Source organism: Rhinatrema bivittatum, chromosome 4 (assembly GCF_901001135.1).
Source record: "Rhinatrema bivittatum chromosome 4, aRhiBiv1.1, whole genome shotgun sequence".
Taxonomy (NCBI): Eukaryota; Metazoa; Chordata; class Amphibia; order Gymnophiona; family Rhinatrematidae; genus Rhinatrema; species Rhinatrema bivittatum.
This window is the reverse complement of record NC_042618.1, coordinates 230,023,119-230,044,843: the sequence shown is the minus strand read 5'-3', so window position 1 is coordinate 230,044,843 and position 21,725 is coordinate 230,023,119. Positions and strand designations below refer to the sequence as shown.

Genomic DNA, 21,725 nt, shown 5'->3' with positions numbered 1-21,725 from the left:
ATGTTAATGGTCTCTGTGTATGTTTTCTACTTCTAAGGAGCATCCTGTTCTCTCTAGTACAATACATGATGGCAGATAAAGATCCAAATGGTTCATCCGGTCTGGCCAGCAAAATTGTTTAGGTTTGTAATTGCCACTCTCTGCAGATTGCCCCTCATGCCAACTGTTTACGGTAGTAACTGTCAGAATTAGCCAAATACATGATTCACCATGAGTTTGTCAATGCAGGGCTCAAGTTTGACTGTCTAGACTTAGAACTGCAGAGCATGGGGATCTTCCTTCAGAAACACTGTAAAGGACCTAAGTATTTCTGCAAGTAGAGAAATCTACATGGTTGGGGAGCAAATTCTCAGAACATGCAAAGGAGCTAAAGTCAGTATATGTAGACCCCCTCATTTGGCCTAGGAAGTGATATGGAAAAGACTGAAGCAACGGTATGGCAGCTCAGAAATGATTGTGTACTGCTCAAGAAGGTTGGGAACTTCCCAAAAATCTTGGAGATACTTTGCAAGCTACTATAATTTGGGGGATCTTCTACTGGAGCTGGAAATATCCGGCAAATCAGTTGGTCTATTTCAGCAGTGAGAAGATTTATGTATTTTCTGCCTTTCAGCCACTTCAGAGTGGATTACATTCAGGTACAACTTTAATTCAAATTGCATGTGAAAGAAAGTAGTACAGTAATCCTTCTGGAAATTATGAATCATGCACAAATTCAAGCCCTGTTTGCAAACAAATGATTTTAGAACACTTCTTTAGTCTTTAGGTATCTCAAAACTTGATTATTGTAACTCAATTTACTTCTAAATGCACTTTAAAAGCCCTTCAAGTGATCCAAAACTCAGCTGCCAGACTTTTGATTGGTACCTCAAAATACGATCATATTCCCGTTCTGTCATCTCTTCACTGGTTCCCCACTGAGCAAAGAATGCAATTTAAGGTTCTTGCTGTGATGCACCTGCTAGTATTTTATTAAAATATCAGTCTACAAGAGTTTTAAAATCCACTTGCCAGTGTTTGCAGGCATTCAAAGCTCTTGAATATTTAAAATGGTAGAAACCAGAGAGATAATTTTCTCCATCTTGGGCCCAACGTGGTGGAATCGTCTACCAGTCTCTCTCTATATTGAAACGAGCATTAGTGTGTAGGAAGAACCTGAAGGCATATCTTATTTTGCGAGGCATTTAATTGCACAGCCTGCCTTTAGATGATGTTTTACGTGTTAATATTGTCTGTTAGTTTTTGGTGTACACATCTATGAGTGGTTTTTAACTGTAAGCTGCTTAGACCCTAGGATAATGTGGCATACACATTTTTTTAAATAAATCCTGTAGGTATTTAGACACTGCCCTTGGACTAAAACCAATCAGCAAACCATACAATGTACGAGAGAAATTGTTTTCCACAGCTCAAGAAATAACATGGACACTGGTATGGCCTTTTCTCCTTCTCTATAAAACCTTACCGATGCAGCAGGGAAGTCAGAGCTAAATGAAGTAGCCACCAGTCAAAGTTGCATAGTTAACCTGCTGTGGATCGGTGGTTTGTTGTAAATCAGTTCTGACTTTTTTTTTTTTTTTATAGATATGGGATCCTGGGCCTTATAGTCCCAGCTTTCCTACACGTTGCATGATATCCGGAGGGAAAGTGATGTCATTGCCTCCCTGGTGTGTTAGCAGCCATCTGGTAACACTATTACATGTGACTAACTCCCCTATGAGTCTGCCAAGTGTTGGCTTTCAGTTCCTAAATTACTCTGGGTTCAGTAATGTCGTCGTGACAGCCTTGGGGAGGTAAATTTAATCCTAGACTTAGTGTAAGAAGGCCAAAGGACCTAAAGCATAAGGCGAACACCACCTGAATGCTGCTTTCCACACAGTACAAATGTGTTATGCTTCCCTGGCAGAACTTTTGTATGTGGGGGAGCATTTTAAGTAATTACAGGCCAAAAGTGGTGTGACCATCAATTTATGGTTTCGAGAGATCATTCCTCCTGTTCATAATGGCTGGTATAACTTATTTTGGTTAGTCCAAATAAGAGATCACAACGCGTGCAGGTATTATCCATTGCTAAATATAGGTCAGACTTCTCTGTGATGTTTCTTGTGTGTTTCCCACTCCCAGACTGGTACCTTAATGGGGCTAGAAATGGTGCCTTTTACCCAAGATGGTAATGTTTTTGCCACCCCCCCACCCCCCTTGGTTCTTTCCCCTCAGGTTACACACAGAGCTTTATCCTTTCTGCAGTGCACTTTTTCCCAGCAACCCTTGCAGAACCCAGAGGGAGTTAGCTGCTACCCCAGGCCATGACTTAGAACATTGCAAGCTTTTTTCCCTCTAATGAACTGTGAAGCCAGCTTTGAGAGCAGGGCAGGAAGAGAGGACTTTTGCTTTGCTCCTGCTGCTCCCGTCTATTCTAGGAACCCTGTGCAAGGGGAGGCCCTCACTAGGGTCCTCGGTGAGCTGATTAGCTGCCTCTGGTTTTTCTGTCCTGTCCCAGAGCACTTTGCTGTGGTTTAGATTTACGGGCTTACAGCTGCTGTGTTGCTTTTTTTTTTTTCCATTGTGCCTTTATTCATTCTTTCTCCCCCTATCTCTCATCTCATGCAGGCTTTATTCACCTCTTGTGCTTAAACAAAAAGGTTTTCTATGTCAAAGCCAGTTTGCATCAACAGCAAAAGCTTCATTAACCAGGAGATGTGTGAACATTTCATGATGCCTCATTTCCTTCTTTGGTTATGATAACATTCGTTAAGTGGTTTTCTGTAACAAGTACATCATTAAGCATTAGGGGCTGGTTTTCCCTGTAGGAAACTAGGCAAGAAATGGAGTCCGCTGGTGACCACAGTTAACCAATGGCATGGCAGCTTTAAAAATGCTCAGTGATAAAAGTGAAGCTGTCTGGCATTTTGTCCCAGTTGCTCTATCTGTGGCACGAATGTGAATGAAATTGAATGAATAGTTCAAAAGTTATTAGTGAAAGAGGGTGCTAGAAGCACAGTCTTACAAGACCAGTTTTCCATATGCAAAACTAGGGTAAAAAATAACTCATTTCCATGGAAGGATAACTTGAGTGTGGGAGAGAGCAGACACATGTTTTGAAGCTGAAACACACGTGGAACGGACTGTGGCATTGCTGATAATGTCATAATTTTGTTTGTGTTTGATTTCATACTATGGAACAAGCTCATCACTGGTAGCTCTTTACTCAGGAGTCTGCAGCTTTAGTTGGTGATGTTTTACTTTTATTGTGAAAATATAAAACAGGACTTTAACATGTAATGCTAAATAGTGAGGACCTATATATAGTACCTGAATGTAATCTGCTTTGAAGTGCCAAAAAGCAGAATACAAATCAGATAAGTAAATGGGGAAAGAATGAGTTTGCTAAAGATTTTCCATTCCACCTACGAAAGAAGTTTAAAAGAAACTACTTATACAAAAAAAAATCTAAACAAAAAAAAATCCTTTCCTGGCATTCTTAAAATGTCGTCACCCTTCACCTTTGCCCCTTTGTCTCCTGCTAATTCCTCTCATGGAGGGGAGTCCATATGGAAAGCTCAGTACTAGCCTTTGACCCTTTGAGTTGCGTTAACCCTCTATCTGCTGCAGCTGACTTTAACTCGCTTAGTTATTGCACCATTGGCATAACAATGACTTGCTGAAGCTCACAGGGAAACCTAGGAGCATGATTCATTTAGAAGATGTTGGCTGCCTTCTCACTCAAACTGAGAGATGGTGGAGTCTGAGATTCCAAAACTTGCAAGAGATGCTTTTGCAAGCGTTTTGATTTGTAAGCTGTATGAGTCACAATTATGTTGACTGTCATTTCTCATGCAATCAAGCCATGGTGCTCTGTGAATCATGAATATTGTTACTTTGCAAACCCCTCCCTGAGGGTGAATCTCTTAACCAGGGGTGAGAGAATCCCAGGTGCCTAGTCACCCAGGTGACTAAATGATTATGCCCTGGCACTTGGTAGACCATGTTCAGCACAGGTCCCTAGGGAGCAGAAGTGGGCCCTAGGCTGGAGTGGCTATACCTGGAGCAGAAGGGTCAGGCTTGGAGCAACTGTGGTGCCATGGATTCTGAACTCTGCCTCTGGGAAGAGTAAAGAAAAGGAGAAAAGAGGTTGGAGGAGAGAGGAATCCCTATTCGCCTCCAAAACATATGGAAAATAAGCTTTTAAACCCCCCCCCCCCCCCCATATGTCAGGAAAAGTCTCCTTTAACCCCCCGCCCTAAAGAAAGTTGCATTTGCCTGGTACTTAAAACTTTTGGCTGGCACCTAACTTAGCTGAATATTTTCCATAGATAAGCAGACTGAATTAGCTATTACATGTGGGTGAATTCGTGAGACAGCACTGAACGGACTTGTCTCTTCAAGCTGTAGAGCTTTGATTTCTACTGAGCATGTGTAGAATTTCCCATGCAGCTGTTACGTCATGAGCGACATCAAGTCATTTTTTGTCTGAGCTAAAGCTTGGATGTGTACTTCATCTCCTCTTTATTTTTCCTTAAACTTTATTTCCTTCAGAAAACTTTTTTTCTGCTTCTGCAGCCACACAAACTGCACACTTAAGTACTATCAAAGAAAAGGAAAAAGTGAGTGTCTTCCTTCACAACAAAATTTCAGGTCACCAGGAAAACTGAAACTTGTGAACAGATGTCCCTGTGCTCACGACTCTCCAGGGCTTTAAAAATGGAAGAGCTGTGTAAATCTCTAAGTAGCAGCAGTAAGTCTTCCTCCCACAGTGCAACATCTGCCTCCTTGAGAAAGCATTTGAGTTGGAATCATTCAAAAGTTTGGAAAGGCCAAAGCCATGGTGTCAAGATCAGCTGCCTGGGTGCCATTGAAGCACAAGTGGCATCACTCCCTTGAGCCAGTCCCATCTGCACTGAAGAAACATAAACCATCCTCATGAGGTGCACCGATGCTGGGGCCATCAGAACATTCCTCTTCAGTGCCACTGATGTAGGGCCCTGTAGGTCTGAGACATTGAAACATGGTGTGTCAACACGTCTGAAGCAATTGATGCTCTCAACATAGTTGTCACTTGGTGCATCGACACATCCACATGGCCTAGTGAACCAAGCTGCATTGGTTCACCCTACACGGATGCACTGATGCAAGTCATTCCCTCAGGATCAATGTATCTAGACTTTTCTGATACAGAGACGTCTTCTCCTGATGTACCTGATCCAAGCCATGATGCATTCAAACATGTTTTGCTCTATGATGTGTCAGAGCTATTCTCAAGCATACAATATAGAAAAGCTTGAAATCTCACTTCTGAGACCTGAGAGGATTGGCTATGCAACAATTTTCTAACCATCCAAAATCTGAAGGAGTCAAGATGCCCGTACCTGCTCCATTGGTCAGAAAACAATCACCTCCAAGATTGGTAGCAGAAGATCTCCGGTTACAAACAGTGGATCCTATCTGATCAATACTAAAACTGTCCTCGAATAAGCTATCTATCACTATGCAAGAATCAGTTCTGGTTTCAGAAGATGTTGTGCTCACCCGAAGCCTAAAGACACAGCAGTCTTATGACCAGCTTGCAGGGTTAATAAAGAGTTTCTTTACCTCACTCTCAAAAAAAGATAGATGGGAACACTCTAGCCTCCTTTTTTTTTTTTTCCAACACAGTGCCTTAGACTGGAGTCCCAAACTCACCTACAGGTGTGCGCTTCATCCTCAAAACTTCATATTAAAGGTTCTCCATCTACACACTCAATTGCAGCAAAGACCAGTCATTCAGAGGCAATAGATCAAGCCACTCCTCCAAAGAGTCACCTGGAGAAATGTCCTTTGTCATTGGAGTCCTGGCTGAATGAGCCAGTATCCCTCTTATCAGATGAGATATCCACTGGAATACCATCAGATCCTTTTCCAGAGCATTCTTCTCCTCCAGAAGATCTCACCTATTCTAAGTTTTATTGAAAAGTTTTTATTCAAAAGGATAGACCCATGAACAGAACTCCTAGGTCTTCTCAAGATCCTAGATATACCAGTTAAACCTGCTCCTTATCAGTTCATGAAATTCTTAAGGCTTTACTCTTGAAATTGTGGGAATCACCTATATCTTGCCCTAGAAACTGGACCACAAATTTTGAGCTCAACAGTCTCCTAATTTTGGCGTGGTACACCTGCCAGGCCAATTTATTGTAGTTAAGTCAGCTATGAAAAAAGCAAAGACCGGGCAAAGATCACAAACTTCTAGACAATTTTGGCAAAAGAACATTTCAAAGTGCCATGCTGTCCACCCACATTGCTATCCATCAATTCTAAATGGTGTAATTCATTCATGATGTTCAAAAGCTCGAGCTATACTACTTACCCGAACTGTTCTGGGATATAGAGGAAGTGGTATGACACTTGTTTTGTTCTGTCTGTGAATCCTTTCATTCTGCTTCTTATGCCTCTGCAGCTTAGATTGGAGAAATACATGTGGTGTGGCTAAAATCCAGTTCCATCTGAGAGGACATCCACAAAAAACTAGCAGACCTCCCATGCTTAGGAGACAATCTCTTCAGAGAGAAGCTCTGAGAAAAGGTCTTGCAGCTAAAAGACCAGAATGTAGTGGTATAATCCCTTTCCCTGGTTCCAGAGCAACCTGTTCCATCATGTCTGTACCATCTGTATGAACATCCTTATTTTCACAGAAGGCCTTTTTGTCCTTTTTAGCAGTACCAGTTTCTGCGTCTTCTGGCACAGCATCAATAGCAACTGACCAGACCTAGATCAAGGGAACACTATCAGCCAGAAACCATACAATATGTTCAACCTAAGGCAGGGCCCAGTTCTTGATACCGTCAACAAATTCCCTTCTTTTGCTTTCAGTAGCAGTGCGAATTCGGCATTTTCTGGGCAAATAGTATCAAATAACCAAGGACTTGTGGGTCCTTAGCATTGTACAGCATGGATACCAGTTGTATTTCTCCTGGCCCCCATCCCTTCTGCACTATTCGCTGCCCCATTCTGATCCTTCTCATCTTCCACAGGTCCATTTTGAGGTAAATCTCTACTCAAGCTTCAGGCAGTAGAAATTCTCCCTGCTTTGCAGTATGAGCAGGGTTTCTACTCCAGATACTTCCTCATTCCCAAGAAGTCGAGGGAATTGTGACCAATCTTGGACCTGATGCTCTTCAACAAGCATATCTTACCGGAGAAATTCAAAAGTAATTCCTTCAGTACAATTTTCCCGTTCATTCAACAGAATGACTGTGTGCCCTGGATCTCAAGGACACATATACTCCCATTCCAGTTCACCCAGCTCATTGGCATTATCTGCAGTTCAAAGTCCCACTATCAATACAGTGTCATTACGTTTTCCGCTCCCAGAGTATTCACCAAATGCCTTGAGGATAGTGACAGTGCACCTTTGTCACCAGAGGATTCAAGTTTTTCCCTACCTAGAAGGTTGGTTGATCATGGCACATTCTCAAGAAGCAGTTCTCCACTCTCTAGGCATGACCATATGTTATCTCCAGAGCTTAGGGTTTCTCATCAACTTTAAGAAATCAAATCTGAAACCCACTCAGACCCTGTAGTTCATAGGCGCTTTGATAGACTCCTTGCTTTAGAAGTCATTCCTAGTGATCAGAGGGCAATCAAGTTCTTGCTCATCCATGTGCTATATGCCAATGAGAGGTCTGCTGTCAAGTGGCTTGTAGTGATACTGTCATATGGCATCAGCTATCCACGTAGTTCCTTTAACTCGCCTTCACATCAGCTCCAGTGGGGTCTTAGATCTGAATTGAGATCAGTTCGTTGAATTTCTGTCTTCAGTATAATACCACTGATAGCATGGGAATTGCAATGGCGGTTGCTACCTAAAGTACTACAGGAAGGTACGCCACTTTGTGTCTCCATCCACTTGTCCTTTTACAATAGACACTTCAAGCAGGGACTGGGAATATTACGTGAGATCCTTCCATACCCAGGGTCTTAGTCTTCTTCCAAATCAGTCTCTTGGAGCTCAGAGTGATATGGCGCACTCTCTCCACATTTACACATCTCCGCAACAAAAGCATCCTGATCCAAGTAGAAAACCAGTTGCCATGTTTCAAGACAATAAACAAGGAGGAACAAGATTGTGGCTTCTCTGCCAAGAAACACTGAAGATCTGGAACTGGGCAGAGCATCAAGCAATCCTATAGGTGACTTATCTGCCAGGTGTCTCCAACGTCCTAGCAGATCATTTTGGCAGAATGGTTCAACCTCATGAGTAGTCTCTGCAGCTTTGGAAGCAAGCAGACTGTTTGACTTCCGAGGTCTACCATCAGTGGAACTTTTTGCCTCACAGCAAAACACAAAACTAAATCAATTTTGCTTCATTCTACCAAGCGATCATAGGGCACGTTCCTCCTTGACTGGGGCCAAAGTCTCATGTACACTATTCCACCAATTCCTCTCATACTCAAAACAGTGCAGAAAGTCCTTCTGGATTGTGCCTGCCTGATCCTCATAGCGTTAGCATGGCCCAGACAAGATTGGTGTGCATATAGTCAAGCTGTGTAGCAGTCCTCTCATACCTCTGGGATTGGATGCTGCTCTTCTAACTCAAGATGGGGAATGCTCTTTCACTTCAACCTCATAGATCTGATGTTGAGCGCTCAGTAACAGCAAATCTCCATTTACTACTTGAGATTGAAGACGTATTGGTTTTGTCCAGAAAAACCTCAACCAGGAAAAAATGTTTTCACTCTCCAGCCTTCCACTCCCAGAGTTTGTCCCTCTCCCTCCCTCTCGTGCACACTCTCACACAGCCTCCCTCTCTCTCACACAGCCTCCCTCTCTCTCACACAGCCTCCCTCTCTCTCTCTCGTGCATAAAGCCTCCCTCTCTGTCTCTATCCCACCCCTCACACAGGCTCTCTCTCTCTCTCTCTGTGTCGTGCATACCTCCTCACACAGGCTCCCTCTTTCTGTCATTCACACTCCCTCACACAGGCGGCTTCTCTCTTGTGCATACCCCCTTGCACAGGCCCCCACTCTCTCTCATATGTACATAGGCTTCCATTTTCACTTGTGCAAAATCCCTCCCACAGCCGCTTTCTCTCTCTCTCTCGTGCACACTCCCTCCCACAGCCTCCTTCTCTCTTTCTCTTGTGCACACTCCCTCCCACAGCCTCTCTCTCTCACACACTCCCTCCCACAGCCTCCTTCTCTTTCTCTTGTGCACACTCCCTCCCACAGCCTCCTTCTCTTTCTCTTGTGCACACTCCCTCCCACAGCCTCCTTCTCTTTCTCTTGTGCACACTCCCTCCCACAGCCTCCTTCTCTTTCTCTTGTGCACACTCCCTCCCACAGCCTCCTTCTCTCTCTTGTGCACACTCCCTCCCACAGCCTCCTTCTCTCTTTCTCTTGTGCACACTCCCTCCCACAGCTGCCTCCTCTTTCTTTCTCTCTCACTCCCTCCCACAGCCGCCTTCTCTCTTTCTCTTGTGCACACTCCCTCCCACAGCCTCCTTCTCTCTTTCTCTTGTGCACACTCCCTCCCACAGCCTCCTTCTCTTTCTCTTGTGCACACTCCCTCCCACAGCCTCCTTCTCTCTCTTGTGCACACTCCCTCCCACAGCCTCCTTCTCTCTTTCTCTTGTGCACACTCCCTCCCACAGCTGCCTCCTCTTTCTTTCTCTCTCACTCCCTCCCACAGTGCCTTCTCTCTCTCTTGTGTACACTCCCTCCCACAGCCTCTTTCTCTCGTGCACACTCCCTCCCACAGCTGCCTCCTCTTTCTTTCTCTCTCTCTCTCACTCCCTCCCACAGCCGCCGCCTCTTGTGCACACAGGCTTCAGTTTTCTCTCTTGTGCACACCCCATCACACAGGCTCCTGCTTTTTTTTTTTGTTTTTTTTACACGCCACACCCTCTGTCACACAGGTTCCCTCTTACATACACATCCACTGGCAAACAGGTTATGTTTCTGTCTCACACACACAGGCTTACTCTCATTGGGCTTCTCATTGGGCCTCACATCTTCGCTGTGAGAGGGATGGGCTGCATTCGAGCCAATTGTGCACCTCTCCAAATTCTGCGCAAAAATGGAAATTCTGTGTAGGAGGAATTCTGCGCAAATTCTGTGTTGCGCAGAATTCTTCCTTAAAAATCATCATATTCCAACTTTTTTTTCAAGTCCAGTGCACACTTACATTAACAAAAATGTTGTGTGGCACACCACCCTCCTCAGGGCAAACAATGCAGACATGTAGAGGACTCATATAGCCAAAAAAAGAGCTAGGGAAGAACCAAAAGTCCAACCAGTCACTCTTCCAAATTTTAAAACAAAAGAAGAATGAGGTAGAGACACATGAACTTGTCACAGTGGACCAATTCCTTCCATGTACAACTGCAGTAGAAGGGAGAAGTTGGTGTAATGTGGGAAGCTGACTCAGTTACCTTGGTTGCCACATGTGGCTGCCAGACCTCTTTCACTGTTGCAGTTCCCAGTCAAATGCACCTTTCCTCCTGCACTTTAATGCATGTTTTCTGCGTTTCAAAACTGGCGTACTGCTTAGCTCTGTCGCATGGAAATCCCATGCAGATAAGAGCATTAAATAGTATTTTCCGATGCAGAGAGGTGCACTGACCAAGTGCAGTCTTCCTTAGTGCTGGAAACTTAACCCCTGATCATACATGCGTGTGTGTTACATCCAGCACTCTGTGCATATACTCTCCCTGTCTTAGTCTGGGGATAAGACAGAGTGGAATGACTAAATGAGAAGGATCAGGAAGGGGAAGAGAATGTGCTGTGTGCAATGTGTTCAGTGCACAAAACTGGGTCCAGCTATCCATGTCCTGCAGTCTGCCCATTAACTAATCACTCTGGGGCTCATATTGTAGTTATGAAGAGGCATGAAGCCTCCTACATGTTTATGGACACAGTTGTTGCTGTGAGTTGCTGAAGGTAGAGTCTCAATGCTGATTTGGATCTGTGCATCAGGCAGTGGTGACTTTTCCATGGATACCCGATCAGGTCTGAAAGCAGAAGTAGATTATATTTCTTTTAATAGCAGGTGCAAAGTTTGCAGGTATGTTATACCTGTGGACAGTTTCACAAAGGGAAAGTACATGCATGCTTTTCCAACATTGCATCTAGGTGGGGAGTTCAAGGATTGCCCCCATAATCCTGGAAGAAAACAAGTAGATAGAGCTTTCAAAAGCTTGAAACATTATCATCTTGGGAGTGAGGAAAAAAAAATCACAACAAAAGGGATCTTAGTATTTTGTTTAATTTGCCAAATATGTTGCCTAGAGCAGGGATTTCCAAACTTTCAGGGAACATGGACCCCTTTTCAGCTTCAAAAAGTTTCATGGCCTCCCAGACACTTCTCTTTTCTTTTGTTATGGCATGCGAAAATTAATGATATGCACTCCAGAATCCTTCAAAATGTATAAAACTTTGATCTAAACTGAATGCGTACAGAGGGCAATTTCCAAAGCTACTTAAAAATTGCCCTCATAATTGAAGATTGAGTCCATTCCTCTTTCCAGTCCAGCTGCAATGGGGAAAAGGAAGCAAATTCAAACAAGCTACAGGTTGACAATTTGATATAGCCTGGCAGAAAATCGGCACTGCTACCCACAGACCTGCAATTAAATTTTCAAAGGGAAACTGCCCCTGGAATTTCCTTTTGAAAATTTAGGCTGGTGGGGGGGGGAGGGGGGGGAAGTCAGTACTTTTTGTTCCTGAATACTTTTCATCTGCTTTGAAGCAGGTGTGTAAAGTACGTGCGTGAAAGTGTACATGAGGATCTCAAAATTAAATATCTGCATGTACTTTTCCTCCATCAACCTTCCCCCTCCCTCGCGGGTAAAAGTCTGCAGTCTGTTCACAGTGTAGGTACTTTTACCAACTGTCAGGCCAATGCAGAAAAACACGCGGGAGAGCTGGCGAGCACCCACTCTCCTGGGCGCACGATTCAGGAAGGTGGCCTATGCAAATTAGGGCCCGCGGTAAAAGGAGCAGCGGCTGTCAGCGGGTTTGACAGCTGACGCTCAATTTTGCCGGCGTCTGTTCTCAAACCCGCTGACAGCCACGGGTTCGGAAAACGGACGCCGGCATAATTGAGCGTCCGTCTTCAGACCCACGGGCCGATTTTGAAATTTTTTTTTTTTAATTTTTACTTTTTGTTTACTTTTGTGGCCTCCGACTTAATATCGCTATGATATCAAGTCGGAGGATGTACAGAAAAGCAGTTTTTTCTGTTTTTCTGTACACTTCCATAGCGCTGGCAGACATTAACACCAGCCTTTGGGCAGGCGTTAATTTCTGAAAGTAAAATGTGCGGCTTGGCTGCACATTTTACTTTCTGTATCGCACGGGAATAACTAATAGGGCCATCAACATGCACTTGCATGTTGCGGGCGCTATTAGTTTCGGTGGGGTTGGACACGTGTTTTCGACGCACTAGCTTTACCCCTTATACAGTAAGGAGTAACAGCACGTCGAAAACGCGCGTCTAGCCCCCTCCCCCCCCCCCCCCCGAAACTAATAGGGCCATCAATATGCAAGTGCATGTTGATGGCCCTATTAGTTACCCTCCGTGAAAATTGACTCTCTTAGCCTGCTTTTCTTTTATACTTTATTTTCTTTTATGATTCTTAAAAAAAACAAAACCCAAAACAAACAAACATACAGAAAACAAGTCACAAAATAATTTTGGATTTTAGAAAAAGCAAATCACTAGCCTGCTTTTCAAAGGGAAAAAGGCTCCATGTCTGTCCCCCTAAATAACTTTTGTTTGTCATGTCCAAATGTGACTGTTGTCTCGTCCTCCCTCCATGATCCTTGGTGGTTCTTTCCTTCCCTCCTGGACCATGGTGGCCCTCTGCCCCTCCTCTTTTCTCTGCTTCTGTCCAGCATGATTCCTGATGCTCCTCCTCTTCTCTCCCCTGATATACTGCAGTCCACTCTCACTCCCCTTAACCAGGTCAATCCCCTTATCCTCAATTTCTTCATTCCTGACTCATTCTTTTCCCCTGTCTTTCCCCTCATACTGTCAACCCCAGTACCATTTCCTTTTCTTCCTTTGAACCATTCTGCTCACTTCGTTGGTGCAGCTCTCTTCTACACTCTGTCTGTCAGGCCAGTGACAGAGCTTGTGGCAGTAGCGGGAAACGTTTGCCCCTGATGTGATAACTCTGCTTTCCTCATTATGCAGCAGAGGCTGAAAAGGTTCCGACAATCTCGATTCGTCCCTCCTTTTTCCACATCCTCATGAAGTGCAGCAACAGGGTTTACAAGTCTGTCTCTTCTTCTCCACTTCCGCAAATCCTGGCAATGCAGTTTGAGGCTTCTCGTGGATGTGAACAGCCCATTTCTGTTCCCCCTCCTCATATTCTGCAGCAAGGTGGGGTGAAGTTTTTGGGGCCGTAATAGGCCCCACCCTCACTCTCCTGGCCTATGGCAGCAGCTCAGTTAATCCCAGGTAGAAGCAGCCCACTCATTTTCTCCATAACTAAACCTTCTGGCATCTCTTCTGGAGGGAGCCCTCTGGGATGGTCCTGCAGATCCCTGTCCATGGACCCCAGATTAGGAGCCACTGGTCTAGAGGACTGCTTTAACCACTTATGGGGCCCTGAGCAAACTTTTGTGAATGGGACCCTTGTTTTATTAATGTAAATTATGTAGCTGTTAGATCTGTCAAACCAGCTGATCACACGGGATTGCATCTATTTTTTTTTTTGGTTCCTAGGTATTGTGTGTGCCCTGTTACGTAGGGGACCCAGGGCAGCTGTTACCCATAGATCAATGGCGTTTCCTCCCTATTTGGCAAGTTGAAAGCTGTACGATTGTGGTTTGGGCCCCCCCCCCATATCACATTACAGGCGCTCTCTGCTTCTGACAGGAGAGCAACACAGAATTCCAGCCATACACTGGGAGCCTCCTTGTTCTTAGTAAATTATAGACTTTCAGTCTAGATTCTAGAAAAATGTCCATATTTCATTTTCATCCATCAGGTTGCCCTTGTTTGCTTCTCTGACAGAGCAGAGGCCAAACCTGTTGGGGAGAAGCCGATTTGTTCCAGGAGTGGGAGTGAAACTCGAGGGGTTTATATGATGCCAGATTTTCTCATATCTACTAGACAGTTCCTAGGCAGTTTGAGATGCATAAACAGACTATTCAAGGTGTATCTAGCAGATTGTTAATGCTGTCATCGCACAAATTTTTATTTTCTTTGTAGTGTTTAAGCTAAATATGTTGAAAGGATAATGTCTTTCCTGTTTCTGGCCAAATTTATCCACCATCTGATCAACTCCCCTTGGTCCAGCAGCTTCTTCCTTCTTTGGGCTTCCAGTTGAAAGGGCATTTGCTGGGTTATAGTGCCATGAATCTTTATTCACAATGACCTGGCTGCTTTTTCCTACTTGTTTTTTGTTTGTTTTTTTTTAATTATAATCCCTCCCACCACCTAACCTAGCCATTGTAATAGTGGTGGTTCATAGCCAGGATCCATAGAACCCAGTACATGTGCCGCCAATGTCTGGCCACTAGGTGATGCTGTTGTGTAATGACTGGGACTCCCATGTCTCCAGAGGCTGTGAACTGTACTGCCACAGCATCCCCAGTCCTGGCATGGCCCAGGGAACAGAAGCCTGGTCCGAGAATCAAATCCAGGTCTCCCGCATGGCAGAGCACAGTGCTAGGCCAGGAGGCTAACATCCCCCACCCCATTTGACTATAGGGTTGTGTTGGGTTTTTTTTTTTTTTTTTTTGTATCCTTTAATGGACCTGTTATGCCTCTAATCAGGGTCGGGAAAAATCCCAAGTGTATACAATTTGAAAACTGGGGCTGGCAGGAGCTACTACCTTATCTGCTAGCCTAGGGCCGAGTGGAGCTGTGACTGCCCCCAGGACCAGCTGCACAGAGGAAGAAGATATGGTTGAGGGGGGGGGGGGGGAGAGGATGGTTGAAAAGCAAAATAAGAAAAACTACAAATAGACAAAATTTTATAAAGAAATTGTTTTTCTCTGGCTCCTAAAACGTGGCTGGCTGTGACACCTCAGTTTTCAAAATATTTTGTCCCCTGCTCTTGGCCTTCACAGTTATATGGATAGTTGAGGAAGAGCCATGTTGTCTTCCATCTCAGGAAAGATTTGGTCTTCCTTTATAATTAGTCTGAAAGTTATTTTCCTGTGCGTCCTTGAAATGACAAAAGGCAGCAAAAGGAAGGAAAAGGTAAATAGAAGTTTGTACATTTTGTCTTTGTGTCCATGACTCTGTGATTGATGCTGGGGCAGGGAGGGATACAGGACTGAGTTGTGGCTGTAATGGGAGCTTCCTATATTTACATACCTCATGGGGTGGTTGGGTGTTGCCGCGGGACATCACAGTTCTGGAGCTCAGAGTTTGAGTATTTTGTTTGTTTTTTATTCTTACTCTAGGAACTGGAAGAAGCCCTTCACGGAGGGGATGTGGAGTTTATCAGCGACCTGGTTTCCTGTCTGCTTCAGGGCTGCTACCAACGCAGGGATATCACGTGAGTTGCTTGCTGCTTCCCTCGGGTGCTCCTATCTTGCAGAATATTCACCTCCCAGGGGATGGAGGTAGATCACGGAACAGCCTCCCAGTGGAGATAAGGAACAGGAAAAAAAAACAAAACCCTACAGTAACAGAATTCAAGAAAGCATGAGGCAAACGCAGAGGATCCTTAGTGATGGGAAAGTGATGGTTAAGGTAGCCCAAGTCAACTCTGCTGAGTACAGTCTGTAAGAAAAAATGGGCAGACTATAGATGGGCCTTGTGGTCTTTATCAGTCATGTTCTGTTAACTAGACCAAAAGAAGGTACTTGAACCAGCCTACTCTGACACAGATTGTCATGGACTGAAACTAGTTTTGCAAAGGCTGAAGGGGCTCCCAGTGCCTTTACTCTCCCCCCCCCCCCCCCCACACTTTGTGCAAGCCCCTCCTTAGTAACCAGTACTGCTGTAACACAGCTTTCAGTGGTCACCCAGGGGGAGGTAACATTGAACTCAATGAGAGACTGTTATCACAGAGTCAAATACAGGTTTGTATGAAACATCTGAGGTGCAATTGCGTTGTGCGTGTTATTTTCCCCAAAGTCCTTAGCTGTGCTTATACGAATCTATTCAGTATAGCAATTCAGAATGGGGAATGTATGACTTGGAACAGTCAGTGTAGATTTCTTTAGAACATTTTTTTTTAATTGTCTTAAGATAGTTACATCCCAGTATACACAGGGCACATTCTCATCACTTGAGTTATTTACAGCACTGCATGTGCTATCATGTAGGAAGAAAACGTCCCACAAGTGTTGACTTCAAATCTTGGATCTCGATTCGATAAGAAATGTATGTTACTAAATGCTTATGTGAGGTGAATGATGTTTGGGAAAAGAAATGGGCATCCAGATACTGAAGAGAGAACGATAGTGCAAAGCAGAAGTCGAGCGACATCTCCTTTCTTTTCTGCAATTGAATCCCTGCTGCCTGCAGGCTCAGTGAAGTTACAATAAGATTTATAGTTAGGGACTACTAAACTGCGGGATGAACTTCCAATAGGTATGACTGAGCAGCAAACAAGAGACACAATGCCAAAAAAAAAAAAAATGTCCTAGCATGTAGACAACTGGATTCAGGACCAGTGGGTTATGCTCCCCTGTCAGCATATGGAGACGAAGCAAGCTGATGTCACAGTATATATACTCCAGTAGTGACCCCAGCTTGCCAGTATTCTCTGTCTCCAGCAGATGGTGGATGTGTATGTCCCTATGGGGATTGCTTCAGATTTTGAAAGGACAATTTTTAAATTCACGAAAAAAAGCTCTTCTCTCCTGCGGTGATAGCAGATGGTCCGTCCCCCATTTGAGAATTCCTGAGGCGATTTCCGTTGTCCCTTAGAAGTGTGCCTTGGCCTGGTAGCTGGGTTTCCCGGTGTGGACTTAGCTGATTGTATGGTTAAAGGCAGAGGGTGCAGGAGGCAGAGTGCAGCGGTGATGGCAGATGCCATCTCCCCTCACAGCCGGAGACTGTCTCTGTAGTCAGCCAGTAAAGGCTGAGCTCAGGTAAGGTTTAAAAAAAAATAATTTTTATCCTGAGAAACAGACAGGGGTTTGTAGGACTTCCTCTGGTCTCCGTGTTTTTTGTTTTTGTTTTTTTTAATTTTTTGTTTATTGAAATTTACAAATTTTTTTACAAGCACATAACTTGGTCTATATGAACTACATGCAGTCTCATCCTTTCCCGGTTTGGGGAGAATAGTAATGCTCGCAGTGTTAGAAGCTGCTAACAAAGAACCATATATTCTGAGATGATTAAACATCTCAACCAGTGGGTCTACTAACACTTCCTTAAACTTCTTATAAAATAAAGCAGTAAAACAATCTAGGCCTGGGGCCTTTCCCGTTTTCAGTTCCCCTATCGCTTCCAACAGCTGTGATCGGATCTCCTAACCTTTGAGCAGCTTCCCCATCCAAACATGGTAGAGGAACATTGGCCAAAAAGGGGGCAATGCTGGAATCCAAAATATTGATATCCCTACTGTATAGCAAGGCATAAAATTGATTAAATCTGCTCCTAATGTTGTTGACCTCATCCAACGTTATTCCCCCCTTCATATTTTATTTTTGTTGTTTGAGATTGTCATTTTAGACTTTAATGCATGCTCCAAGAGCCTGCTGGCTTTATTACCATGCTCATAGTGTATCTGTTTTAACAGGTCCATTTTGTATACCAAGTCTTCCATCTCTATTGCCCTCAACTTATAATTGATATCCCTCAATTCCTGGAGTACTCTTGGGAATGTTCCCATTTATGAACTTGTTCAGCTTGTTGCAATTGGGTGGTGAGTTGTTTTAAGTTATCCTTAACCTTCTTTTTGTGAGAGGCTACAGAGATCAATCGTCCTCTGAGTACCGCTTTCATGCAATCCCAGAGTACAACCGGATTCACCTCTGGGCTCTTAAGTTGAATGTACTCCAGGATTGCAGAACGAAGTTGTGCCTCTATATCTTTATCCTTTATAAACTAGATTAAAATCACCACCCATTATTATTTTCCCACTATCGGATGATAGCAACACTTTACTAATTCCTGGAGAGCTCTCTCTTGGATACATTGGGACAGTAGATGCTCACCATGACAAATAGCTCTTTGTGAACGTGGAGATGCACAATCAGATTACCATCCCTGGGGATCTCTAATCACAGAGTCTATTTGTACCCGCAAATCCTTGGATATAAGAATTCCTACCCCAGTGTACTTATGGGTGGGAGAGTTTGCTGCAAGACTAATATGACTAAAGTGAGAAGAAAACAATCTCTCATCCCTTTTACACAGATGAGTTTCCTGAATAAAGGCAATCAAGGCCTTCAGAGAGAGCAATTCCTTGAACAGCACATTCCTTTTGTAGAGAGAATGTAGACCTTTAACATTTAACGAAACAAACTTAATAGAAGCCATGTAAGGACCATGTGAGCACTCAACCTTTGTGGCAAGAACTTCTAAACCAGGGTGCATAATACATTCGGAACTGTATAGCAGTTACCCAATGCAGAGTATACCTTCTACTAAACCTCCCCCTCCCCTTAACCACCCCTTGAAGCCCTCCCTTATCCTCCCCATCATACCATATCCACCTGGATATGGTATGATGGGGAGGATAAGGGAGGGCTTGCAGTGGTTTCTCTCAAGGTGGGTGGATACACACCCGCCTCCCCTCAGCCCCCATCCATCGCTTATAGAATAAATCACATCAGAAAGTCCATCCTTAGTCCTTATATTCAACTGTGAGATGCGAGAACCATCATCCTTCATGTAATGGCCACAGCCTTATGGTTGTCTGCCGCGCAGGTTTTCAGCACTTCAGATGTCTTCTTCCCTCAAAGGGTGCTCGAGATCTGCAACGAAGTCGAGAGCCATTTTTGCCTACATGTTGCCACCTGGGTGTCTCTGGCAATTTTGGGTGCATGGTGTCAGTCTTTGAGCAGTGAACCCGAGCGGGGACAGCACTGGAATCGCTTCCTCTTCCTAATAAATCTGAGAAGTGGCTCCACTAATAGTAAAAATCAGACCACATGGAAATAGCCAGTGATAACATGTTCTCCCTGCGCAAAAAGGCAGTCACAGATTGCAAATCTTTTTTTCTTCAGAGTGATAGGTGCAAGATCACTATAGATGGCTATATTATGTCCTTCCCAGGAGATATTGCCCATAGCTCTGGCTTGCTGCATAATTTTCTCCTTCACTCTGTAACTGTGTTCGCAGGCTATTATATCCCTGGGAAAATTCTTCTTGGGTGCACCCAGAGCACGATGTGCCCGATCGAGAACAATATCTTCATCTCCCAATGGTTCTGTGTTGTCTCTGGCATTTAAGATTGCATGACATATTTTCCTCACCACTAGTCCTGCATCCTCAAAGGCCTCCAATTCTGGAATTCCACGGATGCAAATGTTAGACCGAGACCTGTTTTCTAGTCCTCCAACTTAAGTGCAAAGTCTGTATTTGTTTTCTGGAGCCCCTATATCTCTGTTTTTAGCAGTGCCATTTTAGAACTCCTTTCATCCATTGCAGCTTCTACATCCTCCACTCGCTGTCCAAAATCTATGAGCTCTGATCGAAATTCCTTGAGGGCATTCTGCATATCTTCCTTAACAGATTTAATGTCCTTCTGGATTTCAGAAATCCAATTTTGAAAGTCAGCTTTCATGGGTTCCCCACTCTCTGAAGGTGAGTCACTCAGCTGCGAGGCTGGTGGACACAGCAGTCATATTGGAATCTCTGGGGTCTGTAGCGTCTGTCAGGGCCGCATATCTTGAACCATTCGAATCGTACAAAAATATTTTCAGGTCGATTTGTTTTTTTCTTGAGGGACATCCCAACCAGTTTCCCACACCATAAATATATATTTCTTGCCCGGATGGAGGTGTTTTAGCAGCGGTGGAGGAGAAAGAGCGGGGAGCCAAAGGATCAAGTGTCCATCTGGTGTGGGTGATGTCACTTCCCCTCTCAGAGAGTCGACTTTTCAGAGGATTTGGCCTTTTGGTAAGTATCAGTCCTTTTGTCCCAGACAGCCCAAGAGGGGAGTGGGCTCAGGTGACTGGTCTTCCTGAGCTTCCTAATGAAGCTTTGCTGGTCCACCTTCAGGTACAAGAGATAGGGGATTGCCTCTCTCTTTTATCAGAGGTGGGTTGAGATCACTTCGGATCAGTGGGTCCTGGAGGTGATACAAGAAGGATATGTGCTGGAATCTCACAGTATTCCTTGGGACGTGTTCATGGTGTCTCCTCGCCACTCCCCTCAGAAGAAGCAGGCAGTGGAGTCTATGCTTCTAAGGTTCCTCAGGCTGAGGGCTGTTGTTCCTGTGCCTCCCTTTCAAAGTATGGGGTGATATTCCATTTATTTCATTGTGCCCAAGAAGGGGAGGGTTCCTTTTGTCCCATCTTGGATCTCAAAAGTGTCAACTGTCATTTGAGGGTGACTCATTTTTGCATGGAAACCTTATACTCCGTAATAATGGCCATGCAGTTGGGGGAATTTCTAACCTCCCAGGATCTGTCCGAGACCTACCTTCATATTCCCATCTGTTTGGAACACCAATGTTTTCTGTGTTTGCAGTGTTGAGGTACCATTATCAGTTTTGTGCACTGCCTTTTGGTCTAGACACCGCCCCCAGAATCTTTTCCACGGTTATGGTGGTGGTAGTGGCAGCATTGAGAAGAGAAGGGATTTTTGGACAACTGGCTGATTCAAGCCAGATCTCAGGAAGAGAGCTGCCTCGTGACTCACAAGGTGATCTCCTTGTTGCAGGAACTGGGTTGGGTAGTGAACCTGACTAAGAGCAGCCTTAAGCCATCTCAGTCGGAGTATCTAGGAGTTTGGTTTGACACCAGGCATGACAAGGTTTTCCTGCCAAAGGTTTGGATTCAGAAATTGATGTCACAAGTGCGCCAGTTGGTGAACATTATATGCCTGACAGTGTGGTTCTATCTACAGGTGCTCAGTTTGATGGCGGCAACTCTGAAAGTGGTGCCATGGGCAAGGGTGCATATGCATCCTCTTCAGCGCTCACTGCTGTCTCATTGGAACCTGCGGTCTCAGGACTATTCGGTTTGGCTCCACTTGCCAGTGGAAATCTGCTCTCGCCTCCAATGGTGGTTGTAGGAGCTCATCTGAGAGAGGGAGTTTCCTTGTCCTCCCCGACCTGGTTGGTACTGACAACAGATGCTAGTCTCCAGGGTTGGGTAGCTTACTGTCAGGCGTTGTCAGCCCAAGGATGTTGGAGTACTGAAGAGTCCCTCTGGAACATAAATCGCCTGGAAGCCCGGGCAGTCTGGATGGCATGCTTGCAGTTCAGCCACAGGCTGCAGGGTCAAGCGGTCTGTGTGATGTCGGACAACATGACGACCGTGGCCTACATCAATCCCCAGGGAGGAACAGAGAGCCAGCAGGTGTCGCAGGAAATAGACCAATTTATGGATGAGTGGAAGGATGTCTACAGATGATCTAGGCCTCTCACATTGCAGGAAAAGTCAACGTAAGAGCATACTTTCTCAGCAGGAAATGTCTGGACCCAGGAGAATGGGTTTTGTCAAAAGAGGCATTTCCACTGACACTGGATTGCTGGGGCCTTCCGTTCCTAGACCTGCTGGCAACTTCTCGCAATGTGAAAGTTCCTCGATTCTTCAGTTGCAGGAGAGATCCGTGGTCCTGGGTGTAGATGCTCTCGTACAGGTCTGGCCGGAAGTCAGGTA

At 44.7% G+C, this 21,725-nt stretch overlaps 1 protein-coding gene across 1 annotated transcript in view; it reads left to right on the top strand.

Annotated features, from left to right (window-relative positions):
• LOC115090579 (cat eye syndrome critical region protein 2) overlaps positions 1 to 21,725 on the top strand; it is a 394,336-nt gene that overhangs the window by 206,546 nt on the left and 166,065 nt on the right. Inside the window, exon 2 of the mRNA XM_029599850.1 lies at positions 15,396 to 15,490. Coding sequence (XP_029455710.1) covers positions 15,396 to 15,490 — 95 coding nt within the window. The remainder of the gene's footprint in view (positions 1 to 15,395; positions 15,491 to 21,725) is intronic.